Source organism: Mirounga angustirostris, unplaced genomic scaffold (assembly GCF_029215605.1).
Source record: "Mirounga angustirostris isolate CCGP_5_RB_7025 unplaced genomic scaffold, mMirAng1.0.hap1 SCAF_11, whole genome shotgun sequence".
Lineage (NCBI taxonomy): Eukaryota > Metazoa > Chordata > Mammalia > Carnivora > Phocidae > Mirounga > Mirounga angustirostris.
This window is the reverse complement of record NW_026991719.1, coordinates 83,695,194-83,714,053: the sequence shown is the minus strand read 5'-3', so window position 1 is coordinate 83,714,053 and position 18,860 is coordinate 83,695,194. Positions and strand designations below refer to the sequence as shown.

The 18,860-nt window shown below is 44.8% G+C and overlaps 1 protein-coding gene across 1 annotated transcript; it reads right to left on the bottom strand.

Moving 5' to 3' along the window:
* Positions 1-6,195: 6,195 nt before the first annotated feature.
* LOC135361872 (late histone H2B.L4-like) lies at positions 6,196-6,723 on the bottom strand. The gene has a single exon (XM_064573606.1). The coding sequence runs from the start codon at positions 6,721-6,723 to the stop codon at positions 6,196-6,198; it is 528 nt and encodes a 175-aa protein (XP_064429676.1).
* Between the last annotated feature and the right edge of the window lie 12,137 nt (positions 6,724-18,860).

The following is an 18,860-nucleotide window of genomic DNA, read 5'->3' as shown; positions in this document are numbered from 1 at the left end:
TAACTGGGATTAAATTTAACCAAGGAGGCGAAAGACCCGTGCACTGAAAGTATAAGACGATGAAGAGAAAAACTGAAGAAGACACAGATAAATGGAAAGATATTCCATCCTCAGGGACGGGAAGAGTTGGTATCGATAAATGTCTGCCCTACCCAAAGCAATCTAGAGATGCAGTGCAATGTCTACCGAAATTCAATGGCATTTTTCACAAGAATAGAACAAACAATCCTAAACTTTGTATGGAACCACAATCCATCAATCAATCAATCAATCCATCAATCAATCAAACAAACCCAAAGCCCAAAATAGTCAGCGACGTCTTGAGAAAGAAGAACAAAGCTGGAGGCCTCACACTCCTGGATTCCAAACACTTTTACAAAGCTATAACAATCAAAACAGTATGGTATCGGCATAAAAACAGATGCCGAGATCAACAGATGAGACTATAGAGAGCACAGAAAGAAACCCAGACATACACGGTCAGTTAATTTACAAAAAGAGCCAAGAATATACAACGGGGGAAAGAACAGTCTCTTCAGTGGTATTGGGAAACCTGGACAGCCGCAGGCAAAAGAAGGGAATGGGATCACCGTCTGACACCACGGGCTAAAGATGAAATGTAAGACGCGACACCACAAAGCGCCTGGGAGACATCATAGGTGGTAAGCTTCTTGACATCCGTCTTGGCTATTTATTTATTTATTTATTTTTGGATCTGACACCTAGAGGAAGGACAACAACAACAAATATAAACAAATGGGGCTACGTCAAACTGAAAAGCTTCTGCACAGCAAAGGAAATTGTCAACAAAATGAAAAGGCAACCTCCCCAGTGGGAGGAAATACTTGCAAATCATGTATCGGATAAAGGGTTAATATCCAAAATACAAAATGACTCCCAAAAACTCAAAAGCAGAAAAAAGAAAAATCAAACAACTTGATTAAAAACGGGGCAAAAGACCTGAATAGACATTTTTCCACAGGAGCCTTACAGATGCCCAACAGGTACATGAAAGGGTCTTCTATATCACTAATCAGGGAAAGACAAACCCAAACCACAACAAGGTAAAACTTCCCACCACTTAGAATGGCTATAACCAAAAAGACTAGGGATAACAAATGCTTGTGAGGATGGAGAGAAAAAGGAAGTCTCGTGCCCTGTTGGTAATGTATGGAATGTAAATTGGTGCACCACTGTAGAAAACAGCATGGAGGTTCCTCAAGAAATTAAGAGTACCATATGATGCAAACATTCCACTTTGGGGTATTTATCCGAAGAAAACGGGTACAGTGAATGGGCACTAACATGTTCACTGCAGCATTATTTACGATAGCCAAGATATGGAAACATCCCAAGTATCCATTTCAGTCCGCAGGATATGGCCTGGTTTTATATGATTTGAAGTGAGACCGACCTGGGTACAAATCCCAGCTTTACTGTTTACCAGTTGTGTGCCATTAGGGAAGGCACAGGCCCTGAGCCTGTGTTGTCTCATCTGTAAAAAAGGGAAGGAAAGTAGTAGCCACCTCCGAGGGTGGTTATGAGCATTAAATGAGATGATGGAAGTAAAATGCTTAGCACAAGAGATGTAATGAGCACTCAGTAAATTTGGGCTCTATCATTTCCTCCCACATGGCACAGGAAGTGAGCCCATTCACCCAGCCATGGCCTTCGTCTCCACAGTCTGGTTAATTTCCTTCAACCGGGTGCCTGTGAAGTGGTTATAAGGAGGGCTTTGTTGGCCCCTAAGCACCCTCCCACACTCCCTTCTCCTCTGAGGTTTTAGCCTTGGCAGAGGAGGTGGACATGGCTTGCTTTTGCACTCCTTGCCACACGAGTTTTACTGACAACTGTGGTGGGTTGAGATCTCTGGCATGTCTTTCGAGCACCATCCAAGGCTATCCTGCCAACTCCGGTAGGCCCTTAACCTGTTGGCACCTCCTGTTCTTCAGCACGTGTTTAATAGAGAGCCCACGCTGCCACTCTCCTCCTTCCTAAGACAGCCGTGTTTTGCCACAAAACTAAAATGTTCTAAACGTGTTGATCAGTGTTTTCGTTAGCTCTGCTGTGTACGATGAATGATTCCCTGGAACTACCCGTCCACCACGCCCACCACCAAACATCAGTGGAATGCAAGTAATGTTCTGACCACTGGGTTGTGAGCAGCCTAGGAAGTCCACTCAGTGTACGTCTCTCTGAGTCCAGGAAGGAAAAACCAACATCCCCCGTGGTTTTTAGGAAAAGTGGTTTGAACCGAACTTTGGGGATGAAGGGTGGGCCGTGGGTTAGAAGTGTTATAGAATGTAATACATCCCCAAGTGTGGTATACATGCCTCCGCAGGCACACGAGATGGTTTTAAGTGGTACACAGATTTTTTTTTTCTTACCAGTTAAGCAGTTTAGTTAGTGTGAATTTAAAATATACGAACACCATGTTATCCTGTGACGTTGCAGATATTATGGCTTAGGAAAATGTTTTCAAAAATCTTGAAAATACGTTCCTTAAAATAGCTATATTCAATAAACAATTGTATTGGTGAAATGCACATATAGCCAAAAGGACGAAATTGTTAGAGGAAGGACTTTCCATGCCATCCAAATGGTTATAAGCTTCCGAGTCAGACAAACCTCATTCAAACCTGGTCTACCGCTTATCAGCTGTGTGACTTTAGGAAAGTAACCTAATTTCTCTGAGCCTCAGGGGGAAATGGAGTTGAATAATAGTACCAGCTTCACTGGACTGTTGTCCAGCTTAAGCCAGGAGCTTTACACTGTAGTGGTGTGAGGGCCCAAAACCTAGCGCCAGGTGGTCTGGTTTCCAGTCCTAGCTCTTCTGCTTACTAGCTCATGGACATTGAGCAACTTACGTCATCTTTCTGTGCCTTGGTCTCCCCGTCTGGAACATGGGACTCTTAGGAGGGTTAAATGAGTTACCACACTTGAAGTGCTTAGAAGTATTCCTAGTATATATTAAGCATTATGTGTTTCTTAGATTAAAAATGCATGCATATAAAGCTCCTGACACCTGACACCTAGTAAGTCCTCGTGAAATGTTACCCATTGGTGGTGCTTTGTATTGCCAATGCCTGGAACAAATCAATCTACAGTCAGAGTTTGATTAAGAAGCAGCATTTAATTGCCCAGGACTCATGGAGAATTGACAGGGCCCAGCACCTCTCTGCAGGAAAAATCAAAACACGGGGCCCCATGGAAGCTGGGCCTTCTTAAAGGACTGCCAGGAGTGGGGTTGGAGAGAGGGCCCAAGCTAGCTTTCTTTATCCTGTTAAAATAGGTGTGGGTCATCCCAATTAAGAGAAAAGGAAATTAAGCAAGCAGCCTAATGCCGCACGGCCTATATATGACAGAGCTCGGTAGAATGCTATCTTGATGGAGAACTCACAGCCCGAGGGGAGGAATAGAGAACTGGTCCAATGGCGTTCTGGCGAAAGGGATACTTTATGGAAAATCTTATGGTAGAGGAATGGTGATGATGATAGTAATGTAACAGCAATACCATTAACTGAGATTCAGCCACTGTTGCTGACTACCTCTAGACATTGTCCTATCTCCCAATCCTAAAACAAAACAAAACAAAACAAAACAAAACAAAACCCTCTTCTGTGATACCATTAACACTCTCTTCCTACCCACTGACCGGTATCCCTTTTCTTTGAAAGAGTACCCTATTTCTATCTCCATTTCTCATCCACCACTCACTCCTCAACCTACTGCGGTTTGCCTTTTCTTTCCCAACCCATCGCCGCCTCTTCTGGGACTCTAGACCATCTGCTCTCATCCGTTTTCCCATATTTATTCAGCAAATACTGAGTCCCTACCAAGCGCCATACATGGTACTCACTCCTGATAGGTGACAGCAAATGAGACAAGGTCTCTCTTCTCAGGAAGTTCACATTCCAGGTCAAAGCAAAAATTGGATCTGCTGACTGAGTGCCCTCAAAAGCAGTTCACTGGATGATGGAGACGATCACTAACAGCGGGGCACATGATGGTCATACCCTCAGAATAGATACTGTTATCAGGGCGAACCTGTTTGAGCACCTTCTAAAGGTAGGTAGAGCAGAAAGCTCCAGGCAGCACATTGACATTCTTAATCTTAGGGCATCTTGGAGCCCTTCTTGTGAGAAAATGCAAAATCACTCACTCAGGGATTGTGACAACAACTCCTTTTGAAGAAAGAGCAATGAGTTGGAGAAGGAAGTAGGGCGATTAGTGTCGGGCTTGCATTTCAGTGAGGTTAAGAAATAGATGTGAACGCTGATAAAATTGGGAGTAAAGAAAGAGCTCAGATGAACTTACAGCTTTCAGATCACTTCTGATTGGGGAAGGTAGGCCTAAACGACATCGGCAAACAAACCACACAATACGTATCTCCGGGCTACATACTCCTTCGAAGGGCCTCCAATGAAGGGGTTCCCTTCCACAAATTTAAGGAAATTTTAATATCGGAACAGCGATAATTTACTTAAATAAACCAAGAGAAAAGAGTGTTTGCAATGGCTGCTAAAGCTACTGAAAGGGCACGTTTGAGATCTAATAAGTGACCTGGAATGGCTCAGAACACCAGAATTGTTACTCTGCGCACATAGGTCTCAAACAAAATCTTAATACCACCTTTGCTGATGAGATGCTACTACCATCCTTATTAGAGCCAGAAAGTGACAAGAAATCTTTTTATCAGCATTACAGTCCAAAAGTATTTGTGAATATTTGGAAATTAAATTTTAAAAAGATTTAAACGCTAAAATAAAAGAGAACCTAAGTAGTTTTAGTTGACCTGATTGCACTGCAAATGAGTAAATATGTAGAACAGCTTTATCTTGGGAAACTTTACACTCTTAGAAATAAACAGGAACCTTAGCAGACTCTAAGCAAATGCAACCTGAAGTCAGGCATGGTGGTTGTTTTTTTGTTTTGTGTTGTTGTTGTTTTGTTTTGTTTTGTTTTTTTACCTCATAGACATATTTGCAGTGTCTATTCCAGATAGAGTAGATACCAAGAATTCCGTTGAGTGAATGAATGAGCCATATTTTCAATCTTTAGGTAGTAAGAATGGTGGGGGGTGGGGGGGGACAAGATAAAGAAGATGACGAACTTAAATGAGAGGTGGTAAGAAGTAACCGAATACAGTTTTCTTAAGCACCAGGAAAATTATTTCAATTGTATGTCTTTTCTCCACATTTTCTTATGGACCTTGGTGGAGCGTGTGGATCTCCTGCGTTCAAGAACTGATCTTGCACTTACGAGTTTTGGGACTCTGTGCTCTCTGGATCTGAGTTGCTTCTGTAATAAACTAGTTATGATAGCATTGTTGTAAACACCAGGTAAAATAGTACCTGTAAAAGTATGCCGTAAACTAAAAAACATTGTACAGTGCGAGGGTGATATTACCACAAATGTGACAGTACTGCTTTCTCTGCTGTTGAAATAAAAGACCTGATTAGAGAAACAAACAAAACAGAAACAAGTAAATAAATAAAGAGGAGCCACCAAAGCTGTTTGGTCAGTAACATCTGCCAATATTTACTGTACACAGTATCACGACAGAAATTTTCATAAATGTATTCCAGAATCCATTTAAAAATTGTAATAGGAACCCATTCTATGACGTTAACATAAATTTCAAACGCATATGAAAAATATTTTTTTCTATAAAAGCGTAAAGGAGATGGACGTTGCTTCAGATACTTAAAAGTCTCCTCAATAACCCGCCTAACAGAAGTCAGATGGATTCTTATATCAGCTTCTGCACGTTATCTGTTGCCATATCACCCATAACGAACCTCTGAAACATTCACCACACGCTCATGAGAGAATGAGAGAGAAAAAGGTAAACATCATTATAACAAAAATAACCCCCACTGAGGCTGACCTACAGAAATATCTAGCAGAGATGACTGCTTGGGAAAGCCAAGAAAAGCGGCATGGTTAAGGAGAGTCCACAGTTGTCCAAGGAATAAACTGCACTCAAATATAGATTAAAGCAGTGCCGATCCTGTTTGGCTCAAAGTAAAACTACTTTAAATATCTGCAGAATGCCACAACAGGGACAAAACTCAATGCTCTCTTTGGCAGAGTTTGTCCCACTTTTTAAAGCTACAGGTCTTTTCCCGCCAAGTGAGGTGGCTCTGAAAAGAGCCTTTGGTTTGCGAGGTGGTCAGGCGGTCCGGAGGCAGCTCATTGGCGGAGGGTGTACCTGATGATGGCTTGGGTGCCCTCGGACACGGCGTGCTTGCCCATCTCCCCGGGCAGCAGCAGGCACACGGCTGTCTGGATCTCCCTGAAGGTGATGGTGGAGCGCTTGGCGGAGCGGGCCAGGCGAGAGGCCTCGTCGGCGATGCGCTCGAAGATGTCCTTGACGAACGAATCCAAGATGCTCACGGTCTTCTGCGAGAGGCTCAGGCCCTCGTGAACCTGCTTCAGAACCCTGGGGAAGTAGATAGCGAAACTGTTGGGGCAGCGGCGGCGGCGGCGGCGGCGGCGGCGGCGGCATTGGCGCCTTGGCTGCTCGTGCTTCGGGCTCTTCGGGTCCACTTCTGTGGGCTCCTCCGTGCCCACGCATTCGCCAGAAGAGGTCTCACAGCCAGGCTCAGCCATGTGGGGCTCGCCTTCCCGACAGCTCGGAAGGAAGGACAATGGCGGCTGCAGAGGGGCGCTGGCCCGTTTATAGTCGCTGCATTTCCTGACGTCACGGGCAACCTCCATATCTGATTGGACAAAATGCAATGCAGGGAAGTGGGGCTCTATGCCAGGCCGTGTCCCCTGTGATTGCATACCCTCGAGCTTCACATCACATCACATCGGACAATCAGAGAGGGAAATCCGGTGCCCTCTAAACTTCTTGGGACCTCGGTCAGAAAATCTTTCAAACATTCCATTTCATTGTGCATTTTGTCTGCTGATTTTCAACATCAAAACAGTAACAGATCTGAGGAGAGTCCTGTTTTTATTGGAATACTTTATATTGCACATCATTACCTTATTTCTGATAAGCAGTAAGTGCCATTGGATCAGGACATGCTAGAAACCAGGATGCTCTGGAGACCCAGAGTCAATGTGTCCATCTCTGAAAATGACAGCAAAGGTAAAGTGGTGGTGATGGAAACACATGAGTACATTGGGAGAGAGGAGGAAAATGATGCCTGGGCTTAAACAGTTCATGAATGTGTAACAGGAGGTAGCCATATCGGAGCACCTTCCCTTTCTATTCAATTACTTTGTGTGGGGGGGCGGGGGGAGGGACCCCTTTTTGGCAGGTAGGGAGCAGCACACAAGAAAGGGTGGCATAAATTGGACCAGTCCCTTTTCATTTATCTACCCAAAGACAGTATATTAAGGAGTTACAATTAAGAGGTGTGTGTGTGTGGGGGGGGGGGTCGGATATCAACTGGTCATAAGTAATTACACATCTCATAATAGCTCCTCGTGGTGCTAGTTTGTAAACGCTGTAAGGGAGGGCCAGCAGAATGGGATAAACCAGAGCTGAAACTTATTTCCCCATGTTTTCTGCACAAAGCAAGAGGTGAGGATATGAGATTGGCGTGGTTGTCTGTGGAACTGCTGAAATGCCTGGTGCCCTCTGAATCTTCAGGTATGTCCACAAGAGATAGCAGGAGATCCCAGAAATTCTCAAGCAGAGCTCTCATGTGCATGCCTGGCCTGCCCTGGTGGGGCAAGACCAGAGCAGTGCCCAGTAGTGTCCAGAGTAGAGTGGAGAGAAAGTCAAGCAGCCGGGAATCCCCAGCGAGCCTCCATTCTGTCACAGTCACTTGCATACCTTTTCTTTTTTCTTGCCAAGCAACCAGATGCTGATCTTCACAGATGGCAAAACCACGACTAACAAATAAATCAGAACAGGCCTGGGCACACACAGGCCAGTTTGTCAGGACCAGTTTGCTTACCTTTCCAAGCAACTACTATCATTGTCAGCTGCTCAGCCTAACCCAACAGGTGCCACTACAGGAGAGGAGAGGGAGAAGGACCAGTCCCAGAGGGCCCATTCCCGGTGTACCCCAAAGTCCTCTTCCTCCTGACAGCCTGGAACCTGCAGCTACCGCAGATGGGCCCCTCTGAAGATCCTTTCCCCTCTTCTGGCTTTCCAGGCATCGTATCAACTAATCAGAGTTGGTATTAAGCTTCCTGTCGCCTCTCTCAGAAGTCCTACACAAACACGCCAGTGAGAAGAAAGGTCAACCAACAACATTTGTTCACTGATGCCCCAGCAGGGGAGCTCCGGGAAGACTTCACCAGAAGCACCAAAGATTGTAGGCTTTTCAACTTCGGCTTACTGAGAGAGTCTGACCTCCATATCCCAGGCCCCTCGTTCCAGAGGAATGACTGGCCAATTGGGGGCCATTTCTCCTACTACTCAGAATGGACTGTTGTCCTGGGCTAAGCCACCATAGCTTGGGCAGGAACTCTCGCATGGCCAGCAGAGTGCTGGTGCAAATCAAGAGACATAATTGACAAGCACCTGCCCCGAGTTCTGACCAAGACCCTCAGGAGAAATGGCAAAAACCATAGTCTCCAAACACACAGCACACAAAGAAGTAGTCATACAGATAAAAACACCAAAAAGGTTTTTAATGCTTTTAGCAGCATTTGCCAAGTTTAAAATTGTTTTCTTAACACTAGTTTGGTTGTAAAAACAATACCCGCACACTAGAACTGCTGACCAAATATAAGTGTTGTTGGCTGAAAAAAAAAAACAAAAAACAAAAAAAACCACACACGCGCGCACACACACGCACACACACACACACACACCAATTTACCCAGATTGTCTAAGAAACCACCAGAGGGACCTCTACTAATCAACTCTTGTTGATCAGACGTTGGATGTGGCCATCACGGGAAGTCCCAGAGCTCGGACAAGGCAGCTCTCTGTAGCTGAGGCAGTGCCTAAAAGGGCTAATGGCTGAGGACTGCCAGCTGACCGCACTCTCAGCAGCTGAAGCAGAGTCTGTCTTTGAGGAGAGTTCTGGTTGGAACATCCTCATGTCTATCATCGCCTCATTATCAAACGATACTCTGGCTACCCAGGCAACCGTAGTTTGACAGTCGTTTTCTCTCAGCACTAGCTTTTGGCTTCCATTTCTTGGCGAAAAGAGGTATGTTATCACATTATTTGGTATTCCATTTTTAGGCACCGTGCCCTGTTGTCTGCTATCTTGCTCTCTATGCTTATATCCTAGCTTTACTGCAATGTATCCACATGTGCTTCCTGAATCCGGGATGTCATGGCTTCCTTAAATTGGGGGAAATTACCAGACATTTGTCTTTGAATATTATTCTTCCAAAATTCATCCAAGTTTCTGCTTCTGGAATGCCTATGAGATGCACTTAATAACTACTTACCCCATTCCTTATGTCTCTCTGCCTCACTCTCATCCTATTTTTGTCTTTATCCTTCTATGAGGCGTTCTGTCTTATTCCTTTCACCTATCTTCTAGTTCACCCATTCTCTCTATCTGGTATGTCTCCTTTGTTGTGTAAACTTTTGTGGATCTTTTAATCTAGCGGTTCCTATTTTCAACACTAGAAAACCATTTAAGACATTTTTGATAACTAGTCGCTTCCTACTCATATTTTACATGTCTTGTAATTATTTTTTAAAGATTTTACTTATTTATGTGTCAGAGAGAGAGAGCGCACAAGCAGGGGGAGCGGCCGGCAGAGGGAGAAGCAGGCTCCCCGCTGAGCAGGGAGCCCGATGTGGGACTCGATCCCAGGACCCTGGGACCATGACCGGAGCTGAAGGCAGATGCTTAACCGACGGGGCCACCCAGGCGTCCCTCTTGTAATTATTTATATAAACGTTTTAACCGTTTTTTAAAGTTGGCATTTGGTAATACTACTTTGGAACTTTCCAGTTTGGTTTCCTGTTTGATTTTGAGAAGGGTGGCTTGTGTGGGGATTGTGTGCGTGTATAGGAGGACTTTATCTGCAAGAATCCTGTAACAACCTCAATTAAGGTTACTCCTCCGGGAAGGATTAGAAGTGCACTTGCCATGTGTCTGGGTTTGTGAATGGGAACTGTTGGCATCGTGCTGGTAGTGCTAACCCGAACCCCAGAGCTACGCCAGGACACTCGTGTGAATGCACATCCTCAGGGAAAATTTTTTTCCCCCTCACTCAGAACTAAGGACCGGGAATAGAATTTTCCTCGGCGTCTCCTTTTCCCAGTAGGGAAAAGTCCAGTTTTCTCAAAGTTTGTAGTCATTCAAGCACCACTTCATGCAAAGCCGAGTATGTAATGCGATGGGTCTTACTTGCTCAGGCCCATGTAGCAAGCGGTAAACAACAACAACAACAACAACCACAACAAAAACTGTACATTCAAATAGCCTGAGTTAAAATACATGGTCGACATCAAGGGAAATCTTTTTACTACTATTAATTTGAACAATTCTCCTCTGACCTGATGGAAGTGGTGAGAGATACGTCCACGCACAGGCCTGGATTCATATCCTTCTCCTCATGGCTAAAAGCATACAACTAGTCAAACAAAGAAACAAACAGCAGGTAAAGTATCATACCAGATTCCCCCTCAACCGCAGAGGCTGAGTACCCAGTAAGACTCTTACTGGTTCAGCCTGAGACACCTGACCGCACACTAGGCCCAATGCCGTGAGTCAGCGGCTCCACATCCCTGATAGCTGATTGGCTAACTCCCAGCTGACTGAGGCTTGAGTTGCCTTGACTAGCAGCCTCCATCATCCATTGCAGAAGCCGATCTGCAAGTCCTGAAGATTTGTGATTTCCACAAGAAAAGATTACAGGCTTGGGAAGTATAGAATCAGATAAATCTGGGCTACTTGAAGTGTTAGCTACAGTTACCAGGGAGCCTGAAATAGGAATTATTTCCTGAACTTTTTGATTTAGCGATTTCTGTACTGAGTTTGGGTTTTCTCTTCTGTTTTTCCAAGAATTCCATTAACAAAAGTAATGTTGAATAAGTTTGATTGGGGGTGGGCACGCGGGGGCTGCGTTGTTTAAGCGGCTGCCTTTGGCTCAGGTCATGATCCCAGGGTCCTGGGATGAGGCCCTCATCAGGCTCTCTGCTCAGTTGGGGAGCCTGCTTCTCCTCTCCCTCTGCCTGCCGCTCTGCCTACTTGTCCTCGCTCTCGCACCCTCGCTCTCCATCAAGTAAATAAATAAAATCCTTAATAAAAAAGTTTCATTAGGGGATGTTCGACTTATCAGTACTATTTTCCCAGGGTTGTGGCTTATAATTTGTTACTTAAGCAACAAATCCACTTCTCTCAATCAGTCTTTACCATTAACCACACTATTAGAGAATGAATGCTCAGCAGATGCCCTTTGTCCTCAGTTGCCTTCAGAAGTGATCAGAGGCACTCACTTCCCTTTTGTCTAGGCCTCAACATCCATTTTTCCTCACTGCATCTTGGAGTTTGTATCTGTCACTCACCTTCACACTCCCAGTCTTCACAGTCTATATGGTGCATTCAATGTTGTTTTACTCATGCTGCTATTTGATTTCTGAAATTGCGGAGCAAAGCACCCAAAGGAGTGCAAAAATGACCTAACGGATTCCATTTCTTAGTATGACTTCTCACATAAAACGATACATATGGGACCAGTACGTAAGAGCAAGACGCAAAACCTTTGTGTGCCATATGGACAAACACGGGGACTTTGAAACAGCAGCAGTGAGCATGATAGAAAGGAAGTGCCTCAGTGGAATGCTGTTTATGCAAAGAGGCTCACCGTTGTATCTCTGAAGACGGGCATGGTGGCGAAGAGCCTCTGGCTCCCCAAATATTTTTCCCCATCTTGAGGCACTACCAAGGACAATTTCCTGGTCGTTGATTTCCTGATAATTTTTCCCACTGGCCTTACAGAATAAATTCCGTATTTTTCCAAATCCTGTCATTAGATTTTTCAAAAATTCCAGAATGACAATAAGCGATAAACCTTACAAGGGTGGCCACTGATGCTAAATTCTTACTCTAATGATCCTAAGGAGAACTCCGGAGGTATAATGGCTCATCCGAGTTCTTCTACATTGGACCAAACAAACAACAAAACAACAACAAAAAACCCAGACTTTGCACCTAGTGATGGAAGAGGCATTGCACGCCTTCACGTCTCTGCTACACGCAAAAGCCTTCTCTGGTGTCCTCGTTTTTCTGGAACTGCCCACCCTATTTTCCTGGAAGTCATATTGTCCTGCCATAGCTAAATAAGTTTTGTGATTTGACACTCCAGGAGGTTCCTGGGACACTTCTGATGGGCTAAGGAAAGTTTTTTTTGATTTTTGTAGATTATCCACATTTGTTTGGCAGGGAATGTCATCTTTCCCAGGGGCATCTACAAAGTATTTCAAAAGTACAAATGCCATTCTTAAAATATTGACCAAATATTGATTGCTAAAAATACCGTAATCAATTTCTAAAAATTGAAATCAGAGTATATTCACTTTTACAGAGATAGGAAGCTGGAAAAATAAAAAATACAATAAAATTAAGCAACACTAATACCGTCTTGAGTAAAAGGGTGGTGAATGAGGTCCCCTCACTTCTCTAACGGGACAACAAATAATCACTATGATGGAAGAGGCAGTGCATGTGCCCGTGTACAGCTCAGGTTTCATATCTCACATGGGTTGTTCTATCCCCCCGCCGCACCCCCCCACCCGCACCCAAATCATATGAAGACATTCTTAACCCCAGGACCTCAAATGGGATCATATTTGGAGATAGAATCATTAATGAGGCAATCAAGTTAAAATACCCTCTTTAGCACGGATACTAATCCAAAATGACTTTTGCCTGTATAAAAGGGGCGAATGTCAACACAGAGACATGCGCATAGAGAAGAAAATGTGGGGGGAAAAAACGAAACAAAAAACAATGGGAGAAGTCGGTAATGTAAGAGCCCGAGAGAGAGAGACCAGGAACTGATTCTTCCCTCACACATCTCAGAAGGGAGCAACCTGGCCCACAACCCATGATTTGGACTTCTAACCTCCAGAACTGCGAGACAATACATTTCTGTTAAGATCCCCAGTCTGTGGTACTTTGTAATGATAGACTTAGCACACTCACGCAGATTTTGATTCCGGAAGTGGGATGAAGTTGTAACAAAGACTTAGTAAGTTGGGAGTGGCTCTGAGACTGGGTAGTGGGGCGGGGGGGGGGGGGGGAAGAAACTGGGTAATGGGTAAGGATGGTAGAGTTTTGAGATACATGATAGAACAAGCTGAGATTGCTTTGAGGGACTGTTGGATGAAATATGGACATTAAGTGTATTTCAGGTGAGGGCTCATACAGAAAAGAGGAGAGCTATAGGGAAAGACTTTATCATCTTAGAGAATCCATAGAGCATCATGAAAATTATGTTGCTAGAAATGTGAGTGAGGAGGGTGCTGCTGCTGAGGTAGCAGATGGAAATTAGAGGCATGTTATTGGAAACTTGAGAAACGGCCATCCTTGTTATCGGGTGACAGAGCATTTGCCCACACCATGTTCCAGTGTTTTGTGTTTGGTGAAGACTAGAACGCTCACATGATAAGCTGGGACAGATAAGCTGAGGAGATTTGTAAGCACAGTGTTGAAGGCAGGGCCTGGTCTCCCCTTGCTGCTCATAGTAAATGCCAGAGGAGAGCTGTAAATTAAAGAAGGTAGCGTGAAATGAGAAGAGACTAGCACGTGATGATTCGCAACCTTCTCAGCCTAACCAGGTAGCCTGCTTTGGAAAAAGGGCCAAGGGTGTGCCTGGAAAACCATCAGCTGGGAGCTTAGGCATGTGACACGTGGGTCCAATCGGCCATCTCAGCAGAAGCCAGGAATGGAGATATAGTTATGCAAGAAAAATGTGTGGAGGACCCTACTGTGCCATAGCTTGAACCCTTTGGATTGCAGGGAAAGCCAACAGGCGTCTTATTCTGAGAATTTGATGCTGGCTGAAAGGTGGCCAGCTAGAACTAAAGGGAAAGAGATGGGACAACACGAAGGAAGACTGTTGGGACTGCTGGGATTCGGCAGGCGAGAAAAGGGCCCCCAGATATATCTCACCGGGAACATGTGCTATTCTTCAGGAAAGGGGGCAAAGGACCCCACAGAAGGTTCAGTGGCTGGCAGGGCTGCCACTGCCAGTACAGACCCAGACGTGCAATGCCAGGGTCTCGAGAGCCATCTTCTCCTTGATTCCTGAGACCGAGGCTACCTCCTGGGTTCCAAAGGATAGGAACACCCGGCCTTCAGAAGACGGTACTGCAGCAGCCCTGGACGGGTGGGAGGCCGCCACTTCCCGTGGCAGAGAGTGCGGGGCTGCCACCCCTTGTGGGAGCAGAGCTCAGAGCCCAGAGCCAGAGAGGATTCTCTTCCATCCTTACGTTCTAATGTAATGTTTCCTACTCGGACCCAAACTTGCTCTGGACCCACGAACCCTTGTTTCCCTTTCCAATACCTTGATTTTGGAATAGTAATGACTGTCCTGTGCCTGTCCGTCCACTGTATTTTGGGAGCAGATAACTTCTTGTCTTCTGTCACACATTCTCAGCTGGGCGGGAATTACGCCTCAGCATTAATCATAGCTGGAAAGGCACCCTTATCTGGTGTACAGGATATTTAGATGAAATTTTGCCTTTGCATTGATGCTGGAATGGGCGAAGACTTTTGGTGACATTCACATAGGATGAATGCATTGTGGACATAAAGACATGAATTTGGGGGGCGAGAGGGCTGGCTCTTATGGATTGAACTTTGTGCTCCCATAATTGATATGTTGTATTCCTGATCCCTCATTCTTCTAAATGTGACCTTATTTGATGGTAGACCACTACCCTGGCATTACCCTGGTGGTCGTGTTCAGGTGAAGTCATTAAGGTAGGCCTCACCCAATAGGACTGTTGTCCTTAGGAAAAGGAGAGATTTGGAGTCACAGACACTCACAGAGGGAAGACCATGTGAGTAGATATTGTGAGAACGTGGCTATTTTAGGACAAATAGAATGACTTATGAAAGATGCTTGCCTCATAGCCCAGAGACTCACCCACCCATCAGACAATGAGTTTGGACCTCTAGCATCCAGGACTGTGACGCAATAAATGGACATGTCCTTTAAGTTGACCAGTCCCTGGTATTTGATGTAGCAGCCCCACAAAGCTAATATAAACATCCTTAAATCACCACGATTAAAACACCTATGACTAAGCCAGCAAGCAAAGGAAAACTAGCCGGTAAAGACTGACACCTCTTTCCCCCATCCCCACCACCACCGATCTCCAAGGTGGCACAACCAAGGAGGTCTCCTGTGGCTCACCTTGGGACAGCTTCTCACACGTGGGGCCAATAACTGTGTCTCAGAGGATGTAGGTCCCCCCATTGGCTGACTCAGAAGAGTGTGGGGCTTGAGCTGCTCTGAACAGAGTCTCCCATCATCCCCATGATGAGGTGTTGCACGTCATGAAATTTGAAGTTTCTCAAAAACAAAAGTTGGCAGCCTGAAAGGAACAGAGTCAGATAAGTCTGGATGTGTCAGAATAGTAACTTCAGTTTCCAGGGAGCCGGAATAGGTTTTCTTTCTTGAACTTCTGGATTTAGGTATTTCTGTACTGGGTTTGGGTCCTTGCTTCTGTTTTCCAATGAACTGCAATGAATTCCAGTGAATCCCAATGAATTGAATTAATATGAGTAGTGCTTAGAAGAAATTGACTTGGGGGGCACCTGGGTGGCTCAGACGGTTGGGTGTCTGCCTTCAGCTCAGGTCATGATCCCAGGGTCCTGGGATTGAGCCCGGCATCGGGTTCCCTGCTCAGTAGGGAGCCTGCTTCTCCCTCACCCTCTGCTGCTCCTCCTGTTTGTGCGCTCCCTCTCTCTCTCTCTCTCTCTCTCAAATAAATAAATAAATCTTAAAAAAAAAGACGAGAGCTTGACTTGGGTATGCTTGTCCTATTAATACTATTTTCCCGTGTCGATGCTTATGATGTATTAGCGAAGCAGGAGCCCTTCCCTTATATCATCTTCTTAGTAACCACAGCATTAGACCACGATTGCTCCCCAGGGACATTTTTCCTGACTCACCCACTGAAGCGAATAGTCAGATGTATTCACTTTCCACTCTGGACTTCAACATCGAACCCCATTTTCTTCCTCTTTCCCAGATTTCGTGTGTGTCACTCACACTTGCATTCCCAGTCTTCCAACCACAGCCCAATTTAGGTGCATTTTAACCTTGTTTTCCTAGTGCTCCCATTGGATCGGAAATTACGGATGCAAAAGAGCCCACGTGTGCCCTCCCTCCCCGACACACATCACACATATCCTAATGGATTCCCATTCTTTTTTTTTTTTTTTTAAGTTTTTGTTTTAATTCCAGTTGGTTAACGTACAGTGTTATCTTAGTTTCAGGTGTACAATATAGTGATTCAACAATTGCGTATATGACCTGGTGTTCATCAGGACAAGGACCCTCCTTAAACCCCATCACCTGTTTATCCCATGCCCCCCAGCCCTCCTTCCCCCTGGAAACCATCAGTTTGATCTCTATAATTAAGAGTCTGTTTCATGAATCCTCTCCCCTATCCCTCTGTCTCTCCCCTCCCCTCACTTTGCTCATTTCTTTTGTTTCTTAAATTCCACATGTGAGTGAAATCCTAAGGGTGGTGATCCAGCTGTCACTTGCCCTCCTGGCTTGCCCAGCGCTGAGTCAGCTGACTTTCAAAGCTCCAGGCTCCAAGTCCCATCGGTCATAGAAACTCACGGTGTTCAGCCCTTCTGGTTTCCACAGCCAAACAGTATGGGTATTAGCGTCCCCCGTGTGAGCTCCCTGGTGCGAGGGCCCATTTCTCTGCCCTCTCCCCATGCACAGCTCCCTCTTTCCTGTGGGCAGCCTCCATCCACATTTCTGACCTTCCTAACCTTTCAGATGCAGCTTCCTCCCTATATTTAGTTGTGGGGTTTGTTCTTCCAGTCCTTGGGTTGCTCTCTGGTTTATTTAATTTTTGTGGATGATATCTAGTTTTAAATGTGGGATGCGGTTAGCTCAGCCTCCTCCTCCTCTGCTATCTTCCCAAGGTCCTCTGGATTCACGTTCTTAAAATGACTTTTTAAATAATATGGTATGTATGAGACCAATGTGCATGAATAACTTTGAAAAACCACTGTAAGTCATGTGAGCAAAAAGGGCATTTTGAACCAGCAGCAATCAGCGTGATAGAAATTAAGTAACTTAGTGAAACAGAGTTTTATTTTTCTAAATGGTCCACAGTCCTTTCTCTGAAAAGGCATATGGCTCTGAAAAGAATTTTTGGGTTCAAAAATTTAGTGCCCCATGTAAATGGCAATTTCTAACGACCACCCACGGGGATTAACTGGCCCTTCATTTTATGGTAGCTTTCCTTGGGTATTTATGCAGCAAACCCCCCATCCCATTTCATATCCCTTTGGCTTTATCTGTCGTCTAATGGGCTCAAGAAAAGGTTGGATTGCTCTAGTTTACCTATTTTTTGTCTCACTGTTTGGCTCAGAGTGACAGCTTTCACAGGTTTCTACATTCAAATCAAAGGTTATTTAGAATTTATTCTAAAAGTTCACATGGAACACACAGCACACATGAAGAAATAGTGGGTTTCCTGCAACTTGTAACACATTTCAAAGGACTGAAGGCCCCACCCCTACCCCCGCCAGTGTGTTCTTCCCTCACAGATATATAGGAAGCTAGAAGTCAATTAAATGGAAAGCACTTGGATAATCACCAACTACTTTGAAATTCAGCATGTACCTAAAGGAAAAGGAAACAAAGGAAGGAAAAAAACCCATGCACCAAGACGAAAAACACAATGAGCATTAAAGTGCATTACCATTACCCTAAGTCTTCCTATCCATCAAATCACTTGAGGCAGAAGAAGGATTCACCTTAGTTCTCTTAATTGCCAAAACAGCCTCCTCTTATTTTGATGCAAAACGATAGGGACAGGTCCCACTGTGACATCTGCATGTTTACACTTCAACCACCCTGGTTAAAAGGAAGAGCTTCAACAGAAACCCACAGGCACACGGACAATCACACCACTTTCCCGCTCAATCACCAGGCTGCATGACACAGGAAGGCTGTTATTGGTTCAGGCCTGGTCACCCCACCACCCTTTGGGCCAATGGCCGTGGATCCTGCGCTGCCGGTTTCTTATTGGCTGCTGCTAGCAGAGGCTGGGAGCACAGCTGCTCTCATTGGATGACCCCGTCATCCAGGCATAACTGCAGTGCAGGAAGCCTTTTGTGTCAAAACGAAAGATGGTAGGCTACCAAGGCACAAAATCAGATAAATTTGAATGAAGTAAAGTATGGCTTTCTTTTTTTAATTTAATTTTATTTATTTATTTGTTTGTTTATTTATTTATTTATTTATTTTTATTTTATTGTGTTTCGTTAGTCACCTAAAGTAGGCCTTTCACAAGGTCGGGAGCTTGAGTAGGGCATGATTCTGGATAGTTTGAGTTTTCTGCACGGTGTTTGGGTCTTCTTTCATGTATTTCACTGAATCAGGATGAGGGGATACGTTGAGGGATTGTGAATGGGGTAAGTGTGAGTTTTGTATCTGCTACAGCGCTTCACTTGTTGCTATATCAACACACTCGAAAATTCTCTAGACGATACTACTCTACACAAGTGGGAGAAGGAGAATACAAAAGGCAAGTAAAATTATTGTGGACTCAGCTGTGACGTAGAGTCCCAAAGACGCCGACCTGAAGGAATGGGCCACTTAGGAAAGTGATAAAATGCGACATGGTCAAGGAAAATCATAACAGACTGCAGCACACACATATTTTAAAGTGGACTTGCTCACGGTAAAGGTGTTTGAAGAACGGACAGAATGGC

Coding starts and splice junctions, on each gene's coding strand:
- LOC135361872 (XM_064573606.1), bottom strand. CDS start 6,723: ATGGAGGTTGCCCGTGACGTCAGGAAATGCAGCGACTATAAACGGGCC.